The sequence below is a fragment of the Podarcis bocagei genome (genome assembly GCF_964188305.1).
Source record: "Podarcis bocagei genome assembly, chromosome: 4".
NCBI classification, from domain to species: Eukaryota; Metazoa; Chordata; class Lepidosauria; order Squamata; family Lacertidae; genus Podarcis; species Podarcis bocagei.
Window position 1 is genome coordinate 72,176,701 of NC_138128.1, and position 23,679 is coordinate 72,200,379.

A 23,679-nucleotide genomic window follows, 5' to 3' on the forward strand; every position below is an offset into this window, starting at 1 on the left:
CGTATTTTTGAATTATGGTGCTGGAGGAGACTCTTGAGAGTCCCATGGACTGCAAGAAGATCAAACCTATCCATTCTTAAGGAAATCAGCCCTGAGTGCTCACTGGAAGGACAGATCCTGAAGCTGAGGCTCCAATACTTTGGCCACCTCATGAGAAGAGAAGACTCCCTGGAAAAGACCCTTACGTTGGGAAAGATGGAGGGCACAAGGAGAAGGGGACAACAGAGGACGAGATGGTTGGACAGTGTTCTCGAAGCTACCAGCATGAGTTTGACCAAACTGCGGGAGGCAGTGGAAGACAGGAGTGCCTGGCGTGCTCTGGTCCATGGGGTCACAAAGAGTTGGACACAACTAAATGACTGAACAACAACAACAGCTTCGTATAGAATGCTAGGACTGTAGTTATGTTATCGTTTATTTATATAATCAAAATCTAGGCAACCTCCAGGAGCTTACAGTAGAAATTTCATCCATGCATAAAGGCAACAGAGGAAGGAAAGGGAAAGGGTATCAGGGGATACATATAAGCAAATGCAGATGTGTTCAAAATCTGTGATTCTGTATGCGTGAGAGAGAGAGAACGTAGGGGTTTTTTTGTGAGAAGTGGCAAGACAGGGAGAGGAAACCCCACCACCACCAGATGTTGTCAGGCTAACTCCCATCATCCTTGATCACTGGATCCTTGACATGCTGACTGGGGCTGATGGGAGCTGGAGTCTTAACAACCTCAGGAGAGCCGGAGGTTCCCCTTCCCAGGGGGGCACAGAGGACAACTGCCGAGCGGAGTCTACAGAAAAGGTGGGTTTAGAAAAAGAACTGACAGAAGACAGGTGGAAACAGCACACAGGGGTTTGCAGGAGAGAGCTCAAGGGAAACAGGGGGTGTTTTGATGCTCGAGTGAGATTTGGAGAAGCGAAGAACACAGCGAGGTGCATGATGGGAAACGAGGGCAAAAGGTTCAGCCCTACTGAAATCAGCCAAGGAAAGCTGATTTCAAGCCCACCCATAAGCATGGGTCACTGGCCCAATAATATAGGCCTAAGGGCTTGATGCCTTTTGCCGCCCCCTTTGGTTCTCACACTGCCTTCCCAAAGCCAGCTCAGGAGGCAGTGGGCTTTGGGAAGGAGGCCTGAGGTCTCTGACAGGTACCTAGAGTTCTCCTTCCTCCTTCCCAAAGCCTAGTTATCGCTTTCCAAGCTTTGGGAAGGAGGTGGAAGGGCTCTAGGACTCTGACGCCTTGTTTAGCCAGCTTTGGGAAGGCAACACGAGGGCCGGAGGGGGGTGTATGTGTGTCAAATTTAGGCCTTTCTCCCCTCACCGGCATGACAAGGCAATGTGTGGCCTACAAGCACTTTTTGCGGCCTACCTCGTCTGAGAAGTTGGACCGCCCTGATCTAGCTATAGCTCAGCCAGGGCATGGATAAACAATGCTTTTCTTCTCTCTTCTGAAGTTCTTCAGAGCTTGCTGAGCGGTCCCTCCACAGGCTCTCTTTGGAGTCTCCACACAACCTGGATCTTGTGGCTCACCCTGTCAAGTTCCCGGAAGCCGCGCAGGCTTCTGCTATGAAGGTATTCCAAGAGGGCCGGCTGCAGAACGGTGATGGGAATGCTGAAGTTCAGGTGAGGGTACGTCACTCCTATGCTGTTATCCCTTGTGTTGCTGGCAACGATACCTGCCATTGGGGAAAAAATATTAGGTATTCCCAAACATCTGGAGAACCCAAAATCAAATTGCAAAGAAGTGGCTACTTAAACAAGTATTTGAGCAAGGAAGCGGGTGGAGAGGACCTTGAGGAAATCTTGTGCAACTAGAGTCTGTTATTTAAAAAGGGGATTTCATAATTCAGAGGAATAAAAGAGCTTCATCCTGCAGAGCTGCAACCTCTCGATTGCACATGGTTGAAATCGAGAGATAAAATCAACCCACAACAAACCTGCCTCCGTGATCAGATACGGTTGGCAAGAATAAAAACCTATCAAGAGCGTTGCTACACACAACCAATTATCAAAGGCTCAGTGCATGTGCGTGAGAAAGTTGTGTAATGTACTTTGGCTTGGCAAAGACAAATGAGGATTATGAATCACGCCATACCCAGGCATGCATCATTGGGGTAAAGACCCCAGCTCCTCCTTGCATTTGATTTATGTGGCCTTTTCTGTAGCTGGTCCTAGACTCTGGAAAGTCTCTACCACGAGAGACCCATTTGGCCCAGTCCAATTCCCTGGTCTCCACTACCCAAAGACATTTCCTTTTTGCGGGCATTCGGCCTATTGAACTGCTGCCTTTAACCTGCTGGGCATGTAAAAAGGGTTGTGTGAGCTCACATCTTTCTCTTCCCCTTCCTAAAACCCTCTGCAGAGGGTTAGAAGGCGCCCCCTCAACAGTGAGGAGATGCATTGTATGGGGCTGCACGGGGAATTCTCTAAAATTGGGTGGTGGGATTTCGCTCCACCCTCCTCGCCTTGCAGCCACCATGATGTTCCCTCCAAAATCTACTAGTCCCCCCACACTCCAGAGAAGATTTTGAGGGTGGGTGAGGGCTGTAAGTGGGAAGAGAGGAAGGTTCTCCACTAGCAGAAATCCATCCCACATACACAGAGACAGTTTTGAAGACCAATTTTGTTTAAATGCTAGCAGCCTTGAACAAGATTTCACCAAGTACTGCTTCCACGCTTAACCCAGCTCATTGCACACTAAGGACTAGGAACTTGCTTTCCTCACAGCAGCAAGTATGAGATTACAGGATTCCATACTTGGACCAATCCCTACACCTACATAGTGAGATCATGGGAGAGCAAGGAACAAGGAGAAAGAGGCTGTACCTAGGAGTTTCCCACTGTGCGTGGAGAAGAGGGCTCCCCCGCTGGAGCCACCATGAACTGCACAGGTTGCCTGAAGCATCACAGGCTCATCTCCCACAGTGATGACTGCTGACAGGATCCCAGATGTTACTGATGCGCCGCAGGCCTGGCCAAAGACGCCGAAACCAACGATACTCACATCTTCTCCTGCATGAAGAGAACAAACCAAAGCAATGAAAAACTGCACGAAAAGTCCAGTTTGTGTATCACAGAGAGATGGCAAAGCTCCCAAGTCTCTCCAAGGAAGAAGACCCACAAATCGCCCTTACCACCTAACGGAAGTTCCTGTTTCTTTGCAACGTGAGAAGCAGTTCTGAGATGCACAGTTCCCAGTGGGGAGAAACAAGACTAAATCCTACAAGAACCCTCAACAATAACTCCAGGAGAGCTCAGAAGCAAGCCACAACGGAAGCCAGCAAAAGACTCGCCATCAACACTTCATCCCCATCTTCCTTGGAGACCGTGATCCATGGTGCAACATTAGACTAAATCTCTTTCCAATCTGTTTCCAGTGACTTCCTAGACTTCCCAAAACAGGAGCATTATATTGCAAATCAGAGTTTAATTTAATAATTAATTGAATAACATTTAATAAAAAATGAATGAAGTACAGAAATCAACGGCCCTGCTTGCCACAGGCAACATATTGTATTGATTTTGGTCAGATTTAATTCGGACCATAGCTGGGATCTGGGGATGGAATCGAACGCTGATTTCAGATCCATGAAGGCCACGAAGAGTTTACCCTGTAGAGGCCTGGTATACTTCTTGGCTAGAAAGGGCAACATTAGACAGTGGTCTGATGTTGAATGGTTCTCGCCCAGGCTGCCTGGGCTTATGTTCATTTAGAAAAGTTGTCAGTTTGCTACTGAGGAATCGGGCATAGAGCTTCCCAATTATTGAAAGCAGGTTAATTGGCCTATAATTGGAGGGTACATTTGGGTGGCCTCTCTTAAAGATTGGGACTACTATAGCATGCAAGAACCAATGATCCCTATCTTTAAGTCTGAACAAAATGCTTGTTTAACCTGGAGGTAGACTGTCTGAATTGTGCATTGCTTTGTAACGATTTGTTGGGTCTCTGGACCATAATAAAGATTGACTGATTGATTTTGGTCACTTGAACTGAATCCACCATCTAATTCAACTATTCACAGAATTACAGAATCATAGAATTGTAGAGATGGAAGGGACCACAAGGGCCACGTAGTCTTAACCCGCTAAAATGTAGGAATCTTTTGCCCACTGTAGGGCCCGAACCCACGACCGTGACATTAAGAGTCTCGTGCTCTACTGACTGAGCTATCCCAGCTGTCCCTGTGTGGGAGGGGGGAGGCACAACGGGGACATATTCACACCCCAAAATGGTTTCAAAGCTTAGACTTTGTACTTGCTCAGCAGAGGTTACTCAGGGGAAGGAGTCTAGCAAGATTTTTTTTAATACCACTTTCAATAGAACAGCCCATATCAAAATGATTTAGTAGGCAGAATGTTATATGGCCTTTGGTTTATTCCCCACAATAAAACCACAAGACCCAATGGGCAGTGACCCAAAGGAGATGGGCGGAGTGTCCGGTTCTCACCTTTGTAAAACTCTGACGCCAGGGCGGGCTCTGTGGAAGTGGGCAGGTCATCTTCTAATTCTACCAGTGCCACATCATAGGGAGAAGAGTCCTTGGTAGCAAATACCACTTTCCCTTTAGCTGCAGAACTCCTAGGAGCAAACAGAAGGAAGCATTAGGGAGACAGCAGATACAGATACTTGCAATAAGCCAGGATTTTTGGCATTGCTCAACTGGCCTAACTTTTAAGATGATGCAATCCTTTGGGAAGGTCTCTTAAACAAGCGCTGTCAGCATAAATGAGAGCCACGCCACTATGTTTTTCATGATGCCCTGTGAAGTGTGTTAGAAACAAGTCTCACTGAGTTATCCACATGTGGGCGGATCTGCACATTCAGAAATAGTCAACTTACCTAGTGGCAAACATACATTTCCCACAACATGGACAATCCTGACTCCCCAGAGTGCATATACAGGGGTACCTCGGGTTACAGACGCTTCAGGTTACAGACTCTGCTAACCCAGAAATATTACCTTCGGTTAAGAACTTTGCTTCAGGATGAGAACAGAAATCGTGCAGCGACAGCACAGCAGCAGGAGGCCCCATTAGCTAAAGTGGTGCTTCAGGTTAAGAACAGTTTCAGCTTAAGAACAGACATCCAGAACAAATTAAGTTCTTAACCCGAGGTACCACTGTACTTGGAAGATGCACACTGCTGGAAATATGACTTAGCCATGTATGAAAGCATCGGCGTTATGGGCACACAAAAAGTGCCCCGCGTGGCTCTGTAAAAATATGAAGCAAAGAGAATTCCTTTTTAAAGGATGTGTCCACTGTATTGACACTCAAGTTTATTATCTCTTTCCAATTCACAGGTGATGGTTTCTCAATTTCTAATATAGTGCACTGAATGGGGATTCTAGGTGCTATGTGATTTGCTTCTCTACAAGATCAACATCTGGCATATACCCAGACTGCTCACCCCTGTGGCTCCAGCCCATTAAGAAACCCAGGTCTACCCTGTTGACTGAGCACCGCAGGTTTGAATGCTCAAGTGTCAAATCTTGCAGAGACTAGAAGATGCAGCAAAGCAAACAGAACTGGACCTCAGCATCTCTCAATACAGGCAAGAATCCAAACATACTTTCCGTGGCTGGGCTGCAACCTAACGCAGACACTTGTTGTGCCGTTGGCCACGTGTCGACAGGTCAACACCAGTCTTGAGTTCACGATCACGCCAGATCCCCAGGTGAGGCCCCGTTCCACCAGAACCACAGCAGCCAGCATTTGCTGATGTGGTCCGTCTCTGGCCACCATCTTTCCGTGAGACTTGGCCACAAGTTCCAAGGGGTTCAGCCACGTTTTCAGAGCCCGGTGAGGCCCAGAAAGGGCGCTCTGGATGCAATGTAGAATACTGTTGACGGCACAAACCAGAGTTAGACCAACCCATTCGCTGGATTTCCAGCAAAGCGGAGCTACGATTATCCCGACCAAGTGAAGGCCAGTTTCTGATAGCGCATAGACGCCGCCCCCTTCGGTGCCGGGCAAACAGCGAGCGTCGGTCAGGATTAGGGCGTTGCTTTCTCCGGATGTGTTGCTCACGATCCCTTTGCTGAGGGTGTTCATGAAGATGTCCGGGCAAAAGGAGCCAAACGGGGAGCCACAGGCAAAGACAGGGTCTCCCTTCCTCAGTGTTTCGGCCGCCACGCAGCTCACCCCGCCCACACCATGGGAATTGCCATCCAAGATTCTCAGCAGGGCAAACCAGGGCAGGGAACGCGCCTCGTCTTCCGGGGCGCTGGATTCCTCTTCAACCTCCATCTCTGTGCCAAAACGCCACTGTTCAGTGGAGTTGAAGAGTTTGGAGAAAGCATCCTGGAATGGCACACAGGTGAGCATCATGATGAGTTCGGCCTTGTGGCAGCGGAGGCCGCTGGGTGTCTCGTGCCAATTTGAAAGTGGGTTGAATTTCAAGGCTGGGGTGTTCCCCACCAGATCTCCACCTAGCCAGCTCCTATTGGGAGCTTTAAGACTGCATTCTGCTGGCCTAAGCACTTGGATCTGGATGTCCGGGGGGAAGCTATCAGGGAGCAGAAATCGGCTCTGGGCCCAGTTTTGGTGCTCGGCTGGCAGGAGGAAAGGAGAGAAGACGGAGCCATGGCAGAGGACAATGGCCGGGTCTGGCGTCAAAAGGACGCCGCTGCCACTCCAGGGTCCTTGGGGCACAGATCCGCGCGCGTGAGAAACACGGACGACACAGCCAGCTTTCTCTGCTATCAACCGCAGAGCCTCGGCCATTGCGGGGAGGAAGAACGCGTTTCCTTAGCAGCACCGGGAGAGAAATCCACTCGGCATGGTGCAAGAAGTAAGAGCAGCTTAGGAGGGGGACCAGAGTCTTGCAGAGGGAGGGCGAAGCTTCGAAGTTGTGCAAGAGAACTCGGGCGAAGGAGGCACGCGGGGACTGCCCCGGGATGATCCCCACACACCCCTGGGATCTGTTCGCTTAGCTGGAAAGAGCAGGTGCAAAACTCACGGAGATCCCCGTCTCCTGTGCGCCCTGCGTAAACATGGCTCTGCCCGGCGCAGCTCGAGGGGGCAAAGTCCTAAGGTTTCGAAAGCGCGCGAGTCAGCGGCCGCAGCCGGAATTAGTACGGAGCCGAGCGAGCAAGGTCAGGTGGGGCAAAGATCCCGCTCCTATTGGCCGCTCTGCTCGGGCAAGCGAGCTGCAGTTGGCTGCAGCGGCTCGTGCTGCGGACGTCCTCCGCGATTGGCTGCCTGCGGCTCAGCAGGAAGATTTCCTGGCAGGATCGGAAGCTGGTTTGCCTGCTCAAGGGCGGGGGCGGAGCTAGGGGAGAGCCTCCCAAGTAAAGCGAAGCTCGCCGCGGCACAAAGCCAGGATTTCGTAGGATTGGGGAGTTGGGTGGGACCCGCAGGGGTCATTTAGTCCAACCCCCTGCAACGCAGGAATTTTTTACTCAGGAGTAAAAAAAGCACATATATTTGCCATGCCCTTAAAGCCTTCTTGTTCCTTGTGTCACAAATGGGTTAAGTCAAGGGGGAGGGAGATTTAACTGGCTGCCTTTCCTCTCTTATGGGAGAGGCTGGATGGCAGCCTATCACGGCTGCAGCAGTGAGGTTTCTGCCTTGCAGAAGGCTGGACTAGAAGACCCTCAGAGGTTCCTCCCCTCCAACTCTGCGATTCTGCCATCATCCCACAGGTGGTGCAAGTAGACTTAAACTACTCTTGAATTTGTTGAAAATAAATTAAATTTATAATCATACGCAGGTTTATTTAATATTTTTTTCTAAATATTCTCCAGAAATTTTTAATGGTTTAGTTAAGCATGCTATCCTTGAGTAAACGTTTGTCTTTTCATAGAATTGTAGAGTTGGAAGGGGCCCTGAGGATTGTCTAGTCCAGGGGTCTGCAACCCGCGGCTCCGGAGCTGCATGTGGCTCTTTTACACCTTTGCCGCGGCTCCAGGGCGGATACTAGCGAGGGGAGGAGGCGCATTGTGCGCCCCGACACTCCCCACTGTGGCGGGTGCTGTTCTGGCTGTGATGTCGCATGGGGGCAGTGCATGCGTTAGTCACACACCGTCCCGACGTCATCTTCCCGCCCACCCGCTACATTGTAAGGGGCATGTACGCTGGTCACTGTATTGAAAGGGGGCATGTATGCTGGTCACTGTTTTGAAGGGGAGTGAAGAACACACACACACACAAAAAGGTAACTTGTTAATTTAATGTTTATTTCTATGAGGAGGAGTAATTCTGAGGGGTCAAACAAAGAAATAATAAAAAAGTGACAAAAAAGTTATTTTTTTATTGACGGTTTTTGCCGCTCCCAGGTTTTTTTTCTTCGGAAACGGGTCCAAGTGGCTCTTTTTGTCTTAAAGGTTGCAGACCCCTGGTCTAGTCCAACCGCCTGCAATGCTGGAATATGCAGCTGCCGCATATGGGGTTCGAACCAGCAACCTTAGCATTAGCACCACGCTCTAACCAACTGAGCTATCCAGCCATCAGATTTAGATTCTTTCTACCCCTTTAATTTTACAGAAAACAGGCTATAGGGACGCGGGTGGCGCTGTGGGTAAAAGCCTCAGTGCCTAGGTGTGGTTCGAATCCCCGTGGCGGGGTGAGCTCCCGTCTTCGGTCCCAGCTCCTGCCCACCTAGCAGTTCGAAAGCACCCTTAAGTGCAAGTAGATAAATAGGTACCGCTCTGGCAGGAGGGTAAACGGTGTTTCCGTGTGCTGCGCTGGTGCTGGCTCGCCAGATGCAGCTTTGTCACGCTGGCCACGTGACCCGGAAGTGTCTCTGGACAGCGCTGGCCCCTGGCCTCTTAAGTGAGATGGGCACACAACCCTAGAGTCGGACACGACTGGCCCAGGGGTACCTTTACCTTTTTACTGATAATGTTTAAAGCAGCACAACAGTTGTAACAATATGTTAAAGGGTAAGTAGAAATTTATCAGTTTCAGAGTCAGACCCATAAGTAGTAGCAGTTGCCAGGACATCACCATTTTTGCCTCTACATAGCTTCAGACATTATTGAAATATCGCAATGTTTATTTTGATGTTGAAAAGCAGGTATTGCCCAGCCCTAGTACTGATACATTGCCCGGGCCTAACAGCCACGATTCCCTCCTCAGGGACAATATTCAGCAGTCCTTTCCTCTTCACAAATTCTCTGGCCACACCTGCATCCCAGGAAGTTCCCTTGCTCACATCCACTGTCGACTGACGCTTCCCTGATGTTGATCCTTGAGAGCCAAGAACACAGTGGGTGGGGTTGAATCTACCAGTGCTGTAGGACAGCTCCCCGCGCAACAGCTTTCTGACTGTCAAACACAATAAATCGAGTGCGAGCTGTTGCGGGGTCCAGCATCACATTCTCATTTATCCACTTTTGTTCAGTCAAAGTCTCTCTCAACTTCCTTAGAATTCCTGATGCACTGCACTGAGCTCTGAAGAACTGGGTGGAGCTGGAAACTGAAATTTGCCCCTAATGCACCTGTTATTTCCAATATCCTGCAGCAGCCCAGCTAGAAACTCCTGACACTTCGGCTCCAGCTCATTGACTAGGGTGCTGATAGGGGAAATCTCAAAAGAGACGCCAGTGGCGCTGTGGGTTAAACCACAGAGCCTAGGACTTGCCGATCAGAAGGTTGGCGGTTTGAATCCCCATGACGGGGTGAGCTGCCATTGCTAGGTCCCTGCTCCTGCCAACCTAGCAGTTCAAAAGCACGTCAAAGTGCAAGTAGATACCCAGCGGGAAGGTAAATGGCATTTCCGTGTGCTGCTCTGGTTCGCCAGAAGTGGCTTAGTCATGCTGGCCACATGACCCGGAAGCTGTACGCCGGCTCCCTCGGCCAGTAAAGCGAGATGAGCGCCGCAATCCCAGAGTCGGCCATGACTGGACCTAATGGTCAGGGTTCCCTTTACCTTTACCTAGGGGAAATCTCAGAAAATTGCTCTTCCTCCTCCTTCCCAATCCAGCTGGGTTAACAGTTGTTTTTCTTTCTCAAGAAACTGGTGGAGCTTCTCCAATTCCAACACAAGCTTTTGCTTCTCAGCTTCGGTTTTTGCCAGAAGATCCTAACTTGGCTTCCCTACATCTAATTTAAATGACAAAACCTTGTGTCTCTCTTCTTCCAGAGTTTGCAAACAGTGATGTATATTCTCCTGGTGAACTGGAGCAGCTTTCTCTATAGGAATCATGCTGTGACCTTTATGAACCCTGGACCTGTTGCAAACCACACAGATGGATGTTTGATCGTTTTTCGCAGAGCTTCAGGGGTTCCTGGTTTCTCTTGCACAGCTTTTGTTCTCCTTTGCTTGCCGCATGCCGCACTGCATGGCCAACTCTTTGATATTACACAGGTGCCTGGTGGGCTGGAAGTTCTGCCAGGGAAAGCGCTTTCTGCAATGTAGACAGGCAGGCAGAACACATTTGCACTAGGCCTTTCGCAGCACTGGGCAATGCGGTCCCAGCAGAAATTGCGCCCGCAGTCTATGGCCATCATTGGGTTCTGAAAACAGATGGAGGCAGATGGAGCAGGTGGCTTCTCATTTCAGGTGTTCATGTTTATTTTACTTCAGAGGCTCATGCAGTGTCTTGAGAGAGGGGGAGATAGCTCAGTCGTAGAGCGCGAGGCTCAATCTCGGGGTTGTGGGTTCGAGCCCCACTTTGGGTTAAAAATTCCTGCATTGCAGGGGATTGGGACTAGATGAGCTTTGTGGTCCCTTCCACTTCTATGAGTCTATGAAATATAGACATTAGCTGCGGAGGTACTCTGAATCCACTCCCCATTTTAGGAAGAACTTGCTTTAGAGGCTTTAAGTCAAAAAGACTGTGTTTTATGTTTCCTCCCTGCATGCCTGTCAAACTGTTTTTACTCACCTCCCATAAATTCTCCTCCCCATCTCCTTTCATACTTGTATTTTTATCCCTTGCCTTGAAACTGTCACATTTCCCTGCCATTATTTAGTTCAGTTGCTAATTGTCTTATTAAAAATTATTTTATCTCTCTATACGTAATTCCTTTCAATGCCTCTGCTGAACCCCCTTTTTTTTGCAGAGAAGGGAGACCTCTCTGCCTCCTGACTTCTCCGACTCCATTACTCACCCATGCTGGCAGCGGGTCCAGCTGCAAAATTACAGCCCAGCCAGGCTGTTGCTAGGCAACACTGGTTTGCACCAAGCACGTGCACAACTTTCCTTATCCCCTGCATTGCCAAGCATTAGCTGAAAAAAACAAACAATTTCCTAATTTAAAAAAAATGCAAGATGTCACACTACTACTAGGAAATTAGAGCAGTAGACTCTATTCAAGATTCGCATAAACATGTCCTTTCTTGCATTTCCTCTTGCTCTAAGATATGCATGCTTTCAAGCAGCAGAGCAGGTTGGGTAATCTGTGTGCCATATCTGCCACAACAGAATATAAGGAGCTGCTTGAGGTTGCAAAACGTTACCGCAGTCTCTTTACCCATCAAGTTAGTTAAGGTTGGGGCAGGGAGATTCTTGTGCCAGCCTTCCCCCAATATGGCCTGGGAGAAAATGCAAAACTTTTAAAGAAATGCACAGAATGAGATGGTCGCAAGGATCTTACTCAAATAACATGTATGCGAGGAAGACAATGGCCTATTTAGACAGGTGATCAACTCTTTTCCTTGCTTTTTTACTAGGGGCTGTGCTCCTGCTTGCTCCCCCCCCCCATGCAACTACCAAGCTCTCTTTTCACCTTCCCTGCCATTTCCAGGCACCCTCCCCTCTCTTGTGCAACCCACACCCAGTACACAAAACAACTGGCATCATCAACTCCTGATCTTCCTCCCGCCCCCTCGGCTGCAGCTACTAAGCACTTTTTTCACCTTCCACCCAGTTATGAAAGGATGTATATCTAAGAGCAAAAGCTGCAAGAAAGAATACTTTTTTTGCATATCTTAAATAGAATCTACTTTAATTTTCATTTTTATTCAAATGGCCACTTAAGTAATAGCAACTAACTGAAATATACAAACAGAAACTGTACCAGTTATACGCTTGTTCAGGCTCTACTTCTGTGTTAACTTCTGAATCGGGCTTTAACCTGTTAATGAATTTTCAATCACGTTCTTTTTAAGCAACTCCACATGCAGAAAGGGCTTCCTTTTCCTTTATAGGTTTTCTTCTGAACCAACCAGCTAACTTAAACATGCTTCAGAGCTTCACATGCCAGAAAATATATTAACTCCTTCAGTTACGTAACTAAACATATTTGGTGGCTAACACTACTATGTGACATACTTTCTACTACCTTTAAGTCACATTTTTTTAAATTAAAACCATTTATCTAAAATGCCATTATAAATCAGGAACTGTACACCTTTTATCACTAGTTTATTTTGTGAGCATATGAACTTCTAACGTACTAGGATTATGGCCAGACTCAGTCCACTAAGTGTGATGGGTTGTTCTTGTTGTTTTTTTATTAAAAAAACTTTATTAAAATGTTTTGGATACAGACAAACCTTCTCTGCAAACATGCTTCACGTTTCCAGAAATGGGAAGTTAAAACATTTTGCTAACAGAATGACATGTTCTCTCGCCTTCCAATCTGTAATCCAGTTTCTAAAGTATATATTAAACTTTATATCCATACATTGCAAGGAGTTAAGACTTGTCTAATGAAATACATGGCAAGGCGGAGGGGGGAAAAGGTCAGAGCTATTCACAAGTACTTTCTCCAGTGGTTGAGACACCACCTTCATAGAAAACTATGCCTCTACTGGGCACAAATTCTATAGCTCTGTTCACTGGGGTCTTCCCTTTAAGCATGGAACTGGAGTATGTCACTTCTGGTAAGGGGTTACCAGGTTGCATATTGTTTCAAGAACAATTCCATTAGCATTCCTTGAATGTAACATCGAACAGGAGAACTCTAGGTGGTCAATACTGGAGATTCAAATAATGTAGTAACTGATCGGTTAAAGTCAAGTGTGTTTGCATGACCACTGTAGTTTGACGTGGTTCTATACACCTCCTTGGCCACACAGTCATAGGCACGGTGGCCTGGGGAGATATTTACAGATTGAAAAGCTTCTGTAAAATCAAAAGGCTTCACAGAGACAAGATTAAAAGAGAAATCAATGACGATGCTATATGCAGCCATTTTTGGTGAAGACACTGCAAACAGGTCAAGAATTACAAGTATTCTATAAGTGGAAAGAGAGCCTTATTGATCCTGATCAAACTTCTAGTTATGCTTTTCAGGAATAGTTTACTGTCACACGCTTCTTTCTAATGATGGTTCAGCTTAAACTACTCTGGGAGTACCCCAACTGTATTAAGCTTTACAAGTCAGATGCATCAACCGGTGCAATTTAAGTGTACCATGTTAGCAATACATTCTGTTCCTCTTGCTGGCAGAGAAAGTGTAAATTTTCCTGTCTTTACAGCTGCATTACATGCTTCAGTGGAATCCATTAAGTGTTTGGGTAAATAGCAACACATTTTGACACGCCCGAGCGCTGAGTGAATGTGGCAAAACTCAGAAGTTTTTTTTTAAAAAAAATTCACACCACCAGCACAAGAAACTGGAATTCCAAACTATTAATGGCTATGTTAAGGACTTATTTCCCTTTCAAAGATTTTGATGCAGAGACAAAAGGTGCTAGATCACAGGAACTAACAATCAAGTTTACCTAAAGTCCTAGCAACAGAGTGCACCTTTCAGCAGAAAAAGTGCCTATGGCACAAAAACAAGAGTTCTTCTGGTGTTTTGCCATTTTGCATTTCATCTTCTGTAACAAAATTTAGCACACAAGTCACCCCAAGAGTTTTCAGACTCTGAGCCACCAATCTCTTGCATCTATCAGTGAAATACACTGCCAGCGAGTACTAAAATAATTTCAGCTAAAGCCCCATCATACTCCTTTAAAGGAGACGGATGTCTACTTGTGGTTTCTTTAAAATGGAAAATGAAGATGTCTAGGCAAGTAATGAAATTTCAAACACAAGCTCTGTTGAATATAAAAGAAACAGGGTTAGTTTACATTAACAGCATTATGATATGCATTTGGTGGAAAAATTTAATGCTACAATAACCCAACAAAATAAACTCATGATTTCTACTGCATTTTTTCCAGCAGTTGCCTGCAATGTAGAACAAACCATATCACAAGCCTGAGACAACTGTTCCACTGCTGCTGCAGAGAAGGGGGATAAGAAGACTGCCGACAAAGGAAGTGGTGGTAACTTTGAGAGGTGGGCTAAGGTGATTAACCGCATTTCAGACTCCTATGCATAATGACATGGAAAGCTAGAACAAGTGTGTCTGCATGTGCGTTCCATTTCCCTCCCCAACTAAAACCCCTGTAAATTAAAGAAAACAAATCATTGCACAAGTCAGTCCCAATAGCACCATCTTCATGATCAAACAGTGTGACAGCACAACCATCTTACAGGGCAACTGAGCCCATCTTTCTGTTCACTAAGGATTATTAATATCATGATAGCTGGTTCAGTAATTTGGGATCTCTCTATCTAAATAACATTTAAATAGATTAATAAAAACCCTATCGAATTCTGGCCCAAACAAGATGAATGCTAACTTAAGAAATCTAAAGGGACACCGTTTACATTAAACACTTTCTTTAAAAAATAGAATTGCTTTTTCCAAAGTCAATTGGCCACAGTGGTGAGACAGGTTCTCTTTTCCAGCCATTCAGAGTGTTGTGTGCAGTTTTGCATTCCAACTCACCAGCCCCATTGTAACTGAAAGCCATGGTTTCCATGGGAAACAATGGCAACTGGAAGTGACAACAACCTGCACCAGTGTGTACAATGTTATCTCCCAGACAAAGGGAAAAGAATTGTGTCACCACTGTGATATTGGGTAAGTGAAGACAGGAGTCTCTCGGACATTGCCAGTATGCGGTTGGAGAGCCTTCCATGTTCTAATAGAAAAGTCCATAAGGAAGCTGTGAACAGGATCAGTCCAGGAGTAGATTTCTCTCCAAGTATCAGTCAATATACTGCGATAGCCAACGAAAACCTTCACCGTAGCCTTGCCTCTTCAGTACACTGCACATGAACACTTCCATGGGACGTGTGTTCAAGTCCTTCTGTGGCACATTCCCCTAGAGTCAAACAAGAATTCATTCACAGAGACTCAGTTGCGGAATTTTTAAAACAGTGAAAGAGTTACGCATGGATTCAAACACACACAAAACATTCTTAAAAATTAGGGGTAGGGAACTTCCGAGCTGCAGGCCATGGTGCACTGGGGTTTAAATTTGGCCTGCAATGCCATTTTTTAAAAACACACCCACTGCCAATCAACCGACAACACTCCAACAGGGCGGGTGGGTGTGATCACCTGATGGGCAACATTTGATTCTATGTTGGCTGTGTTCCCCTGTTGGGAACTGATGTGTACAGCCAAATCAGCAGGATTTAACTCACCCTCATCAGCTCGTGAGTAAGGTAAATTCCTCCCCAGTTTGGCATGCAGTCTGGTGCAGCCAAAGCTCAGTGTAGGGCTGTCTGAAACCCCTTTTGCAAACAGCTGAGCTATTTTTAATTGTAAACATTTTAAATTGTAAATTTCACAAGTATATTAAATTGTATTTTTGAATTCTAAATTCTACCTTGACTGAAACATAGTATGCAGTACATAAATGCAAGAAACAAAAATAAAATTTGCAGTATACCCATAGAGGTCAGGCAAGCATGAACATATGCAACACATTTTAAAATCTGAGTATAGCTATCAGCCAGCAATGTTTTTGTGTTTTTTACGTACAGTCTATGTAAAAATAAATGGAAACCAACTGGACAACAAAGATGGCAATATTAAGAAATCACTGTATGCAAAATTCAATCTCCTAAGGCATTACTATTGACCTGAAAGTTGCTATTCTCCAATAAAGGAACTTCAAATGGAGACTCAAGCAGGAAATGGTTAAATCTGAGAAGCTTGATTTGATTAGTTTAGGCTTTAAATCTAGATAATGCATGCCCTTTAGTAGGCATTCATTAACACAATGACTTAAGGCTTCCTATGTTATTAGTAACGATTGCTGTTGTGAATGATCTTGTATATATTTATGCTTCACTAGATTTGTCACACTAGATTTGTCCTTGCCCACTTTTTACAATTCTCTCTCTACACCCACATATATATGTATCCTCCAACTGAAGGTAACATTTCATGCATCTGATGCAGTAGACCAGGAAAGCTTATGACACAATAAATCTATTAGTTTTTTAAATGTCAGGTGATTTTGTTGTTCATCTCTTTTTGGGGAAGCCAGGGGTTCATATACTATACAAGATTGGTCATTTCTAACTGCACATAAGAGAAAGAATTCCAAAAAGGAGCAAATATACCAAATAAAGCTATTCTACGAAAGCGAGCTCTTGCAGTTCTCCTTGACCAATTGTACTTTTATTATAGATTTGACTAAAACTAGCCTTTTACTTAACAAATTGCCTGGTAGCCATTGGTGACCAGGAATTACATGGTGAGCAAGTGGGCTGGTGGAGAGGGAGGGATCTCTTGTTTTCTTCTTCTGCTAGAGTTCTTTGTTTCTGCACTGGCTGAGGAAGAAAGGCAGTCAGCCTGTTTCGTAGAAGGCAATTTTCCCCACTAGTCTTTAAAGAAGTTTCTCCTCTTCCTGGGCTAGCACAGAAACACAGCCTACTAACCTCTTTAGTAGGCTAGTAAAATTACTAATATTTGCATCACACACAGATGTACTGAAAGCCTGTTATCTGTCCTTTTCCAGTATTTTAAAAGCCATTAGAACTTCAGATTTCAAGACTTGGATCTTGAAATACCACTCGACTGAGAGAGCTTTTAAAAGGATATCAATCTTGCAATAGGGTATATCAATTTTCTTATTTTTATGAGCAGCTTTGACTTCTTACCTTTCCTGTGGTCTGCCCGTAAAGCCCAAAAATCTCTCGCAGCTTTTCCTCACTGATAGCTTCTGGTCTGTCAATTTTGTTACCCAAGATAAGAATTGGCACATTTGATATTGTTTCATCAGTCATTAGTGCCTAATAGGAAAAAGAGGATTACATGTGCGTCATAATGTATCTGCAGCAATGATTCTCGATAAATCCCAAACAGTTTCTTGTCTATTATCATACATAAAATCTTTGCACTACTGTACAAAGTGAGGCATCACGGTAGTTGCACTTGACTTACAGTGAAGTCCTACAGAAGCTTATTGAAAAGTATGTTCAGGCCTAAAACTGTTTCTAGAACTTAGATGTTTTAACTACTACTGCCTTGTTTTCATTCTCCACTTTATATTTATTAGATTTTTCTCATTATGACACCTCTTCTCTTTCACACAGTCTTAAGATCCAATTCTTCAGGTGACAGAAAGGAAGAGAGATTCTATACAGGCTCCAACTGGTTGTGTAAAACTGGGGGGAAGCTACATACATTAAGCTCCACTTTGGACTCCAAAAGACGTGCATGATCTGCGCAGTCCACTAAAAAGACAATCCCATTAATCGCTGGTAGATAATTCTTCCAAACACGCCGAGCTAAAAGGGAAAGAAAAACATTTTTATAAAGATAACACAGCCACCAGCTGCAATACCCAAGAAGGGCAGAATTTTGGTCACGAGTGTTTCTCGACACATTTTCAAATTCCAGCTTGCCATTATAATCAAAGTCAACAACGTCACTAGTAGCTACTGCATGTGCTTATCTTTTTCCCTGCAGTGCAGGGGATGGACTAGATGACCCTTGGGGTGCCTTAATTCCTTTAATTCTATGGCAAGTGCTCACTTCACACCTATGCTCAGTAATTTAAAAAGTATACATTATGTGAACTAGCTTCAAAATTTCAGTCCTTCCACATTTTCAGGGCCATTTCTTGAGGCCAACTTGTTCTGCTTTAAAAACCGAGCCACATTTTATCTCCATGTGGTTGTTTCTGCAAGAGAGCTGTTTCCATAAGGAGGATTAGAATGGCTATTAGCCACAATAACTATGTTCCACCTCCTCTACTGGAGGCAGCACCCCTGTGGATCCTAGCTGCTAGGAATCACAAGTGGGAACAGTGCACTCAGGTCCCGTTTGCAAGCATCCTGAGGAATCTGGTTAGCATGTGTGAGCACAGGATGCTGGGCTAGATGGGCTTTTGGACTGACTTAGCTGCAAGCTTCTTTTCATGGTGGATGTTGCTATAACTTCAAGTATTACGATATCCCCAGAACAAACAAAAATTGTATTTTTTTAAAAAATGCACAGGCTTGGCTTGTATAAAAATGTGTTGTTTCAAACTCCTCCCCCACAAAGGGAAGTGTGGAGTAAAGACCCAAAGGTTTATTTTGGATGTGTGGGAGTGGTGAAAGGGCACTCTTCGTTTCAAGTGCCCCCCCCCCCTTGAGAACAGGGGTTGTCATATCATTCAAAATCATGCAAGTGTGGAGCCAAGAGGGAAAAGTATGGTTTGAGGAGAAAAGCATGGCAACAAGAGGTACACAAACTCGAGCTTGTGATCCAAAATTCATGTAACAATAAACTGACAGCAAGGAAAAAACAACATAAATTGATGGGTTGCCATGCCAAGTAAATTTGGACTTTGGCAGGGGGCGGTGACCATACCAAAAAGGTTGAGAACCATGATGGCATCATCATGACCAGCTAATTAAAACTCCCAGTTAATAATTTGCTACATCAAAATAACCAACACCAAGACAGAAACACTTATCAATCGCAAATCACAAGACAGGAAATGTTGCTTTTACCTTGTTCATGGCCACCGAGATCAAAAGTTGTGAAAGTCATTCCTGCAATTGTCAGTTCTTCTGATGCTGCAGCAAAGAAGGAAAATATTTTATGAATTCCAGTACTGGTTGGTTGCACTGTTTCTCTCACATATAAAAATCCCTGCATCTAAGAGAAGCCATTCAGGACAAACCAGACTTTAAAAGCATGGGTGGCTAACCTGCTGCCATCCAGATGCAGTCCAATGACAACAGCAGCAGTTCCTATCATCACAGGCCATTGGCTGTTTGTGGCTGAGGAGCTGGACTCTAGCAATGGCTGAAGGGCTAAGACCCTAGCCTTAAAGCACTACCTAAGTCTAAAATTACTTCTTAAACTTTCAAATTCTTCAAATGACATGGAATTATTTTTAATTCTAGCTTATAAAAATTTATCAGGTATAATGTGCATTTAATGACACAGTTCCCTATAATCTCTTACTAGTTTTTTATAAAATTATTAATCGTTACAAAAGGCTTATATACAAAAGGCAATGAGAACTGCTATTATACAACTTTTTTAAAACATACATGCTAGGCTCTAAGTCAGGCATGGCCAAACTTGGCCCTCTAGCTGTTTTGGGACTACAACTACCACCATCCCTAGCTAAGAGGACCAGTGGTCAGGGATGATGGGAATTGTAGTCCCAAAACAGCTGGAGGGTCAAGTTTGGCCATGCTTGCTCTAAGTAGTCTAGTAACATACAGTAGCAATTTTTTTTTTAATGACCTTAATAGATAACACCACCCAAAGCTATGTAAAGCTTACTTGGATGCAGGGTAGGCACATGTTGACCCAACCTGTCGTCCTTAAGCATGTGCAGAAGAGTGGTTTTGCCTGCATTATCCAAACCCAAGAAAACTAACTTTCCGGACTTCTTGTATAATCCTGCAGAACAGAAAAGCAGCGTGTAAAAAGCAGCATGTTAAAAAATGGAATAAGATCACTGGATCAAAGTAAGCTGTATAATTAGAATAAATGGATCTTGAAAACTGTATCTTGAATATCCATGCTACCTTGGGCACATTAACAGATGCTTTTCTACAGAAAATTGCCAGTGCTACTAGTGGAAGAAGGGAGCATTTGTGGAAGGGCTGAGCTTTCTAACTTGTACAGAACTGAAATTAAGACAGACTACTTCCTCTTAGGTACTATACAAAGTAGAAGTCTTCTGTTTTCATTGAGTGTTGCCGCTTGCCCCTCTTACCCAGGTTTTTGTGCCCTTTAGTCTCCTAGAATTGTAAGCTATGGTGTCTCCACCCTTTCCTTGTAATTGTACAATTACTTCTATATAGGCTCCAATACATTTGGTGAAGTTAGCCAAGAGGGAAAAGGGGAGAAGGATCATAGCTCAGTACATGTGCTTTAAATATGGAAGATCTCAGATTCAATCCTTGGCATCTCCTGGTGGGGATAGGACAGTTTCCTTTCTTAAAATCTGAAGAACTGCAGCCAATCAAGTAGAGATGGGACTGCAAAGCAGTAGAGGCGGGTTAGGGGAGTCTGTAGAATTTTGGCACTGCACAGGGTGCTGCTGAAATTTGAGACCCACTGTAGGTAGCCAGTTTTAAGAAATAAAAAATTAGCAAGGTCTCTAGGACAAATGAGTAAAATGACACATTCAGAATTAGAAAAGCCAGAGGGGTGAAAATGGCATAATGTGCCACCACCTCTCAGTTCCTAGTAGCAGATTGTGTGAAAACCAGCAGTTCAGATGTTAACACTAAGCCGAAGAGAACTGTTCATAGGTGAACATTTGAAGCCTTACCTAGAAACTGCAGAACACTGCTGAAGCCATTGTAGATCCATTCAAATATGAATGACATTGTGGGAGATCAATTGCCTAGGAGAAAAATAAAAGCAATTGTTTGTCAATTCTGGCTATATACCAGAACATTTCAGCTATCATAATTTCCTATGAACTAGAAAGTTGCCATTTAAGAAGGACCAGCAGAAAAACAAAACTGAGTGGTAGCTATGAAGATAGCAGGAACAAATCAACACTTCCTCCCTCAAGCAGGGAATATAAGCTAAACAGTTTGCACAATGGCTCCTATGTTTTCAACTGACTCTCTGTACCAGCATATTTGATATGCATAGCAGGTTACTCTAACCCCATATGAAGTCAAGTTCTATTCTTAGTAGAAATGTTACGAGGTGTCTTCCTGAAGCTTCCAAATATATATTACTTCTTATGCAAGACTTTGAGTGACAGCCCCACAAATCACAAAAAGAAAATATAGAAGAGAAATTAAACTGATTTCTCTTGGTTGGGAGCCTTTCATTTCAGGTTTATGCACCAAAACAAGTCTTTACGGGTCTTTGTAAAGGGCTAACAAGTGCCACAACTACTATATAGCTGTGGATCCCCTGCCTTGTCACTGCATATGGTGAACACAAATAAAGGTTCTCCTTCTGCAGCGTGTGTTTAGGAAACACTCAAGTAAGCAAGGTACATAAGGTACTGGCATCCATTTCTCTCAGGATACAATGGAAGAATGCATGGATACACATACATCTTAAGTGAGGGTGGGAAAAGTTGTTCCTTGCTTTAGTATGTTTCATAGCAGGTGAAACATGCCCCATGAAACACACAATAACACTCACTATGCTCACAAATGTTCTTACAAAGAGTACCCATGGATACCAATATTAAGGCCGTTTAATTGGTGCTCAGACATCTTCTTCGGTTCATCTAATTCCAAATGGATAACTTTTAAATTTCTAATGTATTTATAAATTCAAAAGCATGGAATCCAAATATTACAACAAAACTGCTGCTTGAATTACAAGAGGGAGTGGAATGCAAAGCAAAGGCTACAGGGCGTACAATTTGGCTAAAATTGGGAGGGGTTAGGGTGGGGACATTTTCCTCATAAATTTGAACACTGAACAAGTTACCCACCAACTTTTCTGTCTAAAGTCTACCATTACCAGATAATAATCCTTCCTTATTTCAACACAGCTACACAAATAGGATGCCATGAATTCCAAGCTTAATCAGTCAGCGCTCAGCCCCATAAACAGACTGATGCCAAGAAAAGGTTCTGAAGTCTGAACCAGTTAACATTCCTGCATTGCAGGGGACTGGCCTAGATGACCCTTGGGTTGCCTTCCAACTTCTGTGATTCTGACAACAAAACTATTGTCAGCATTACAGAGTGCATTTGCCGTTACTACTAATAAACTAAATGAACTTCCATGACTTCTAGGATAGAGGGCATGAATTCCAGAAAGGCTTATGGCTCAAAACATTTTGGTTATTTTAAAAGTTAGCTGTCAAACTATTCAGTTACCTGGGGGGGGGGGGGAGTATTTTTAACATAAATTTACAAAGGTTTCACCAGGGGTTCCTATACCTGTGTCTCCAGCAGTTTTTGGACTACCAATTCCCATCATCCCTGACCACTGGTCCTGCCAGCTAGGGATGATGGGAGTCGTAGTCCAAAAACTGCTGGCGACCCAAGTTTGGGAAACCCTGGGTTACAGTACACTCCCAAGAAGAGAACAGCATCACTCATCCCTTTATCAAAGCTCACATAAAATCCAAATGCCAAGTCTGGGTTGCCATCTTTTACCCCTACCCCTTGTAACTAACCAGATTACATAATAACCAGAAACCCAACAGGTGAACAGAATTCACTTGCCACGAATTGGGAGCCTCCCATATATTTCTTTAAGGAATGAAAGTGCCTATGAGCAAAGGGATAAAGTTGGCAATCCTACAGAGAGCAAGCTGCCTTCGGGCGAAGCCAAAACCAAGGATGAGTAGCGGGTGGGCGGAATATACTCCTAGCAGTTCCGGCTATTCAAACCAACTATAACCTTACAACCCAAGCCAGCAACTAGTTGGAGGATAACCAGGGTGGCAAGCCAAACACCCAGGCCTCTCCCTCCCGCCCCCCACAAAAAAATTGCACAGGTGTCACCCTCATTCTCAAGAGAGGGGCACAGATTGCCATTTTTTGTGTGGGTGGGGGAGAGAGAGGTCACTACTCCACTGTTTCGGCACTCCCGCTTCCCATCCCCGATTTTTACAACACCAGTTTAGCATTACAACACCATTATTAGTATTCATACCCCACCTACCCTTTTTGTTTTTTGAGGAGGGGAAGGGTGGAAATGAGAAAGGTGGGCTGTCAGCAGCTGAGCCTTGGGGACTCCGGGGACCCCAAAAACAAATAAACTAAAGGAGGACGACGGAGAGAGTTGAGGAGGAAGGAGTTGAAGAGAGAGAGAGGGAGAGAAGAAAGAAGAGGGAGGCAATCCCGGCAAGCCACGTAAGAGAAGGAAAAGGCTCTCTAGCTAAGGCCGAGTGAGAGAGAGAAGCGGTGAGCCGGTCCCGAGAGGTCAATGGACAGACGGAGAGAGACACAGGCACAAACACAAATCCATTATATTACAATAATTATAATATATAATAAATATAATAAAAAATATAAATTATCCGTGGGAGAGAGAGAGAGAGAGAGAGCGAAGAGCGGCTCCCTCCGGCTTCGGCCTCCTCAGACCACTCCTCCCCGCCCCCACCTCGCCTGCGTGTCACTTGCTCGCTTCCCTCCCTCCCTCCCTCCCTCCGTCTAGGCCGCCCGCCCGCCCGCCGGCCCAACGCCCACCCCGCGCCGCAGCCCCCGCGTTCCCCCGCGGCCTCCCTTCGCCCAGCGGCGCCTCCCTGTTACCGGACTGGGCGGCGGCGGCAGCAGCAGCAGCAGCAGCCTCGACCAACGACGGCGGCAAGCGGCTCCGACGGCTCCCCCTCACCGCTCCGCTCTCGCTCCTCAGCCGCCAGCGACACGCCGGAACTACGTAGCATCTCCTCCCTTCTCAGCGGCAGAGGCTACTTCCGGTGAGGGGGGAATGGGGCGGAGCTGGAGCGGAAGGCGGAGACGCCGCCGCCGCGCTGGCCCTACGCGCTACGTGTCATGCGAGAGACGCAGTGACGTCAAGGATGGCGGCTCCGCCCACCGGGTGTCC

General features: G+C 45.3%; 2 protein-coding genes and 1 pseudogene across 3 annotated transcripts; all 3 read right to left on the reverse strand.

Annotated features, from left to right (window-relative positions):
- Positions 1 to 397: 397 nt before the first annotated feature.
- On the reverse strand, positions 398 to 7,081 carry TYSND1 (trypsin like peroxisomal matrix peptidase 1). The gene is made up of 4 exons (XM_081189684.1): positions 5,570 to 7,081; positions 4,446 to 4,576; positions 2,824 to 3,009; positions 398 to 1,673 (listed from the first exon to the last, which is right to left on the reverse strand). The coding sequence occupies exons 1-4, from the start codon at positions 6,721 to 6,723 to the stop codon at positions 1,456 to 1,458; spliced, it is 1,689 nt and encodes a 562-aa protein (XP_081045810.1). The 5' UTR covers positions 6,724 to 7,081; the 3' UTR covers positions 398 to 1,455.
- Positions 7,082 to 8,937: 1,856 nt separating this feature from the next.
- LOC308586153 (zinc finger protein RFP-like) lies at positions 8,938 to 11,059 on the reverse strand (annotated as a pseudogene). The gene is made up of 3 exons: positions 11,056 to 11,059; positions 9,902 to 10,491; positions 8,938 to 9,574 (listed from the first exon to the last, which is right to left on the reverse strand). The product of its transcript is annotated as a zinc finger protein RFP-like (transcript).
- Positions 11,060 to 13,913: 2,854 nt separating this feature from the next.
- Positions 13,914 to 23,538, reverse strand: SAR1A (secretion associated Ras related GTPase 1A). Its single transcript, XM_081189846.1, has 7 exons — positions 23,385 to 23,538; positions 20,474 to 20,548; positions 19,474 to 19,593; positions 18,687 to 18,752; positions 17,371 to 17,474; positions 16,845 to 16,976; positions 13,914 to 15,052 (listed from the first exon to the last, which is right to left on the reverse strand). The coding sequence occupies exons 2-7, from the start codon at positions 20,529 to 20,531 to the stop codon at positions 14,936 to 14,938; spliced, it is 597 nt and encodes a 198-aa protein (XP_081045972.1). The 5' UTR covers positions 20,532 to 20,548; positions 23,385 to 23,538; the 3' UTR covers positions 13,914 to 14,935.
- Between the last annotated feature and the right edge of the window lie 141 nt (positions 23,539 to 23,679).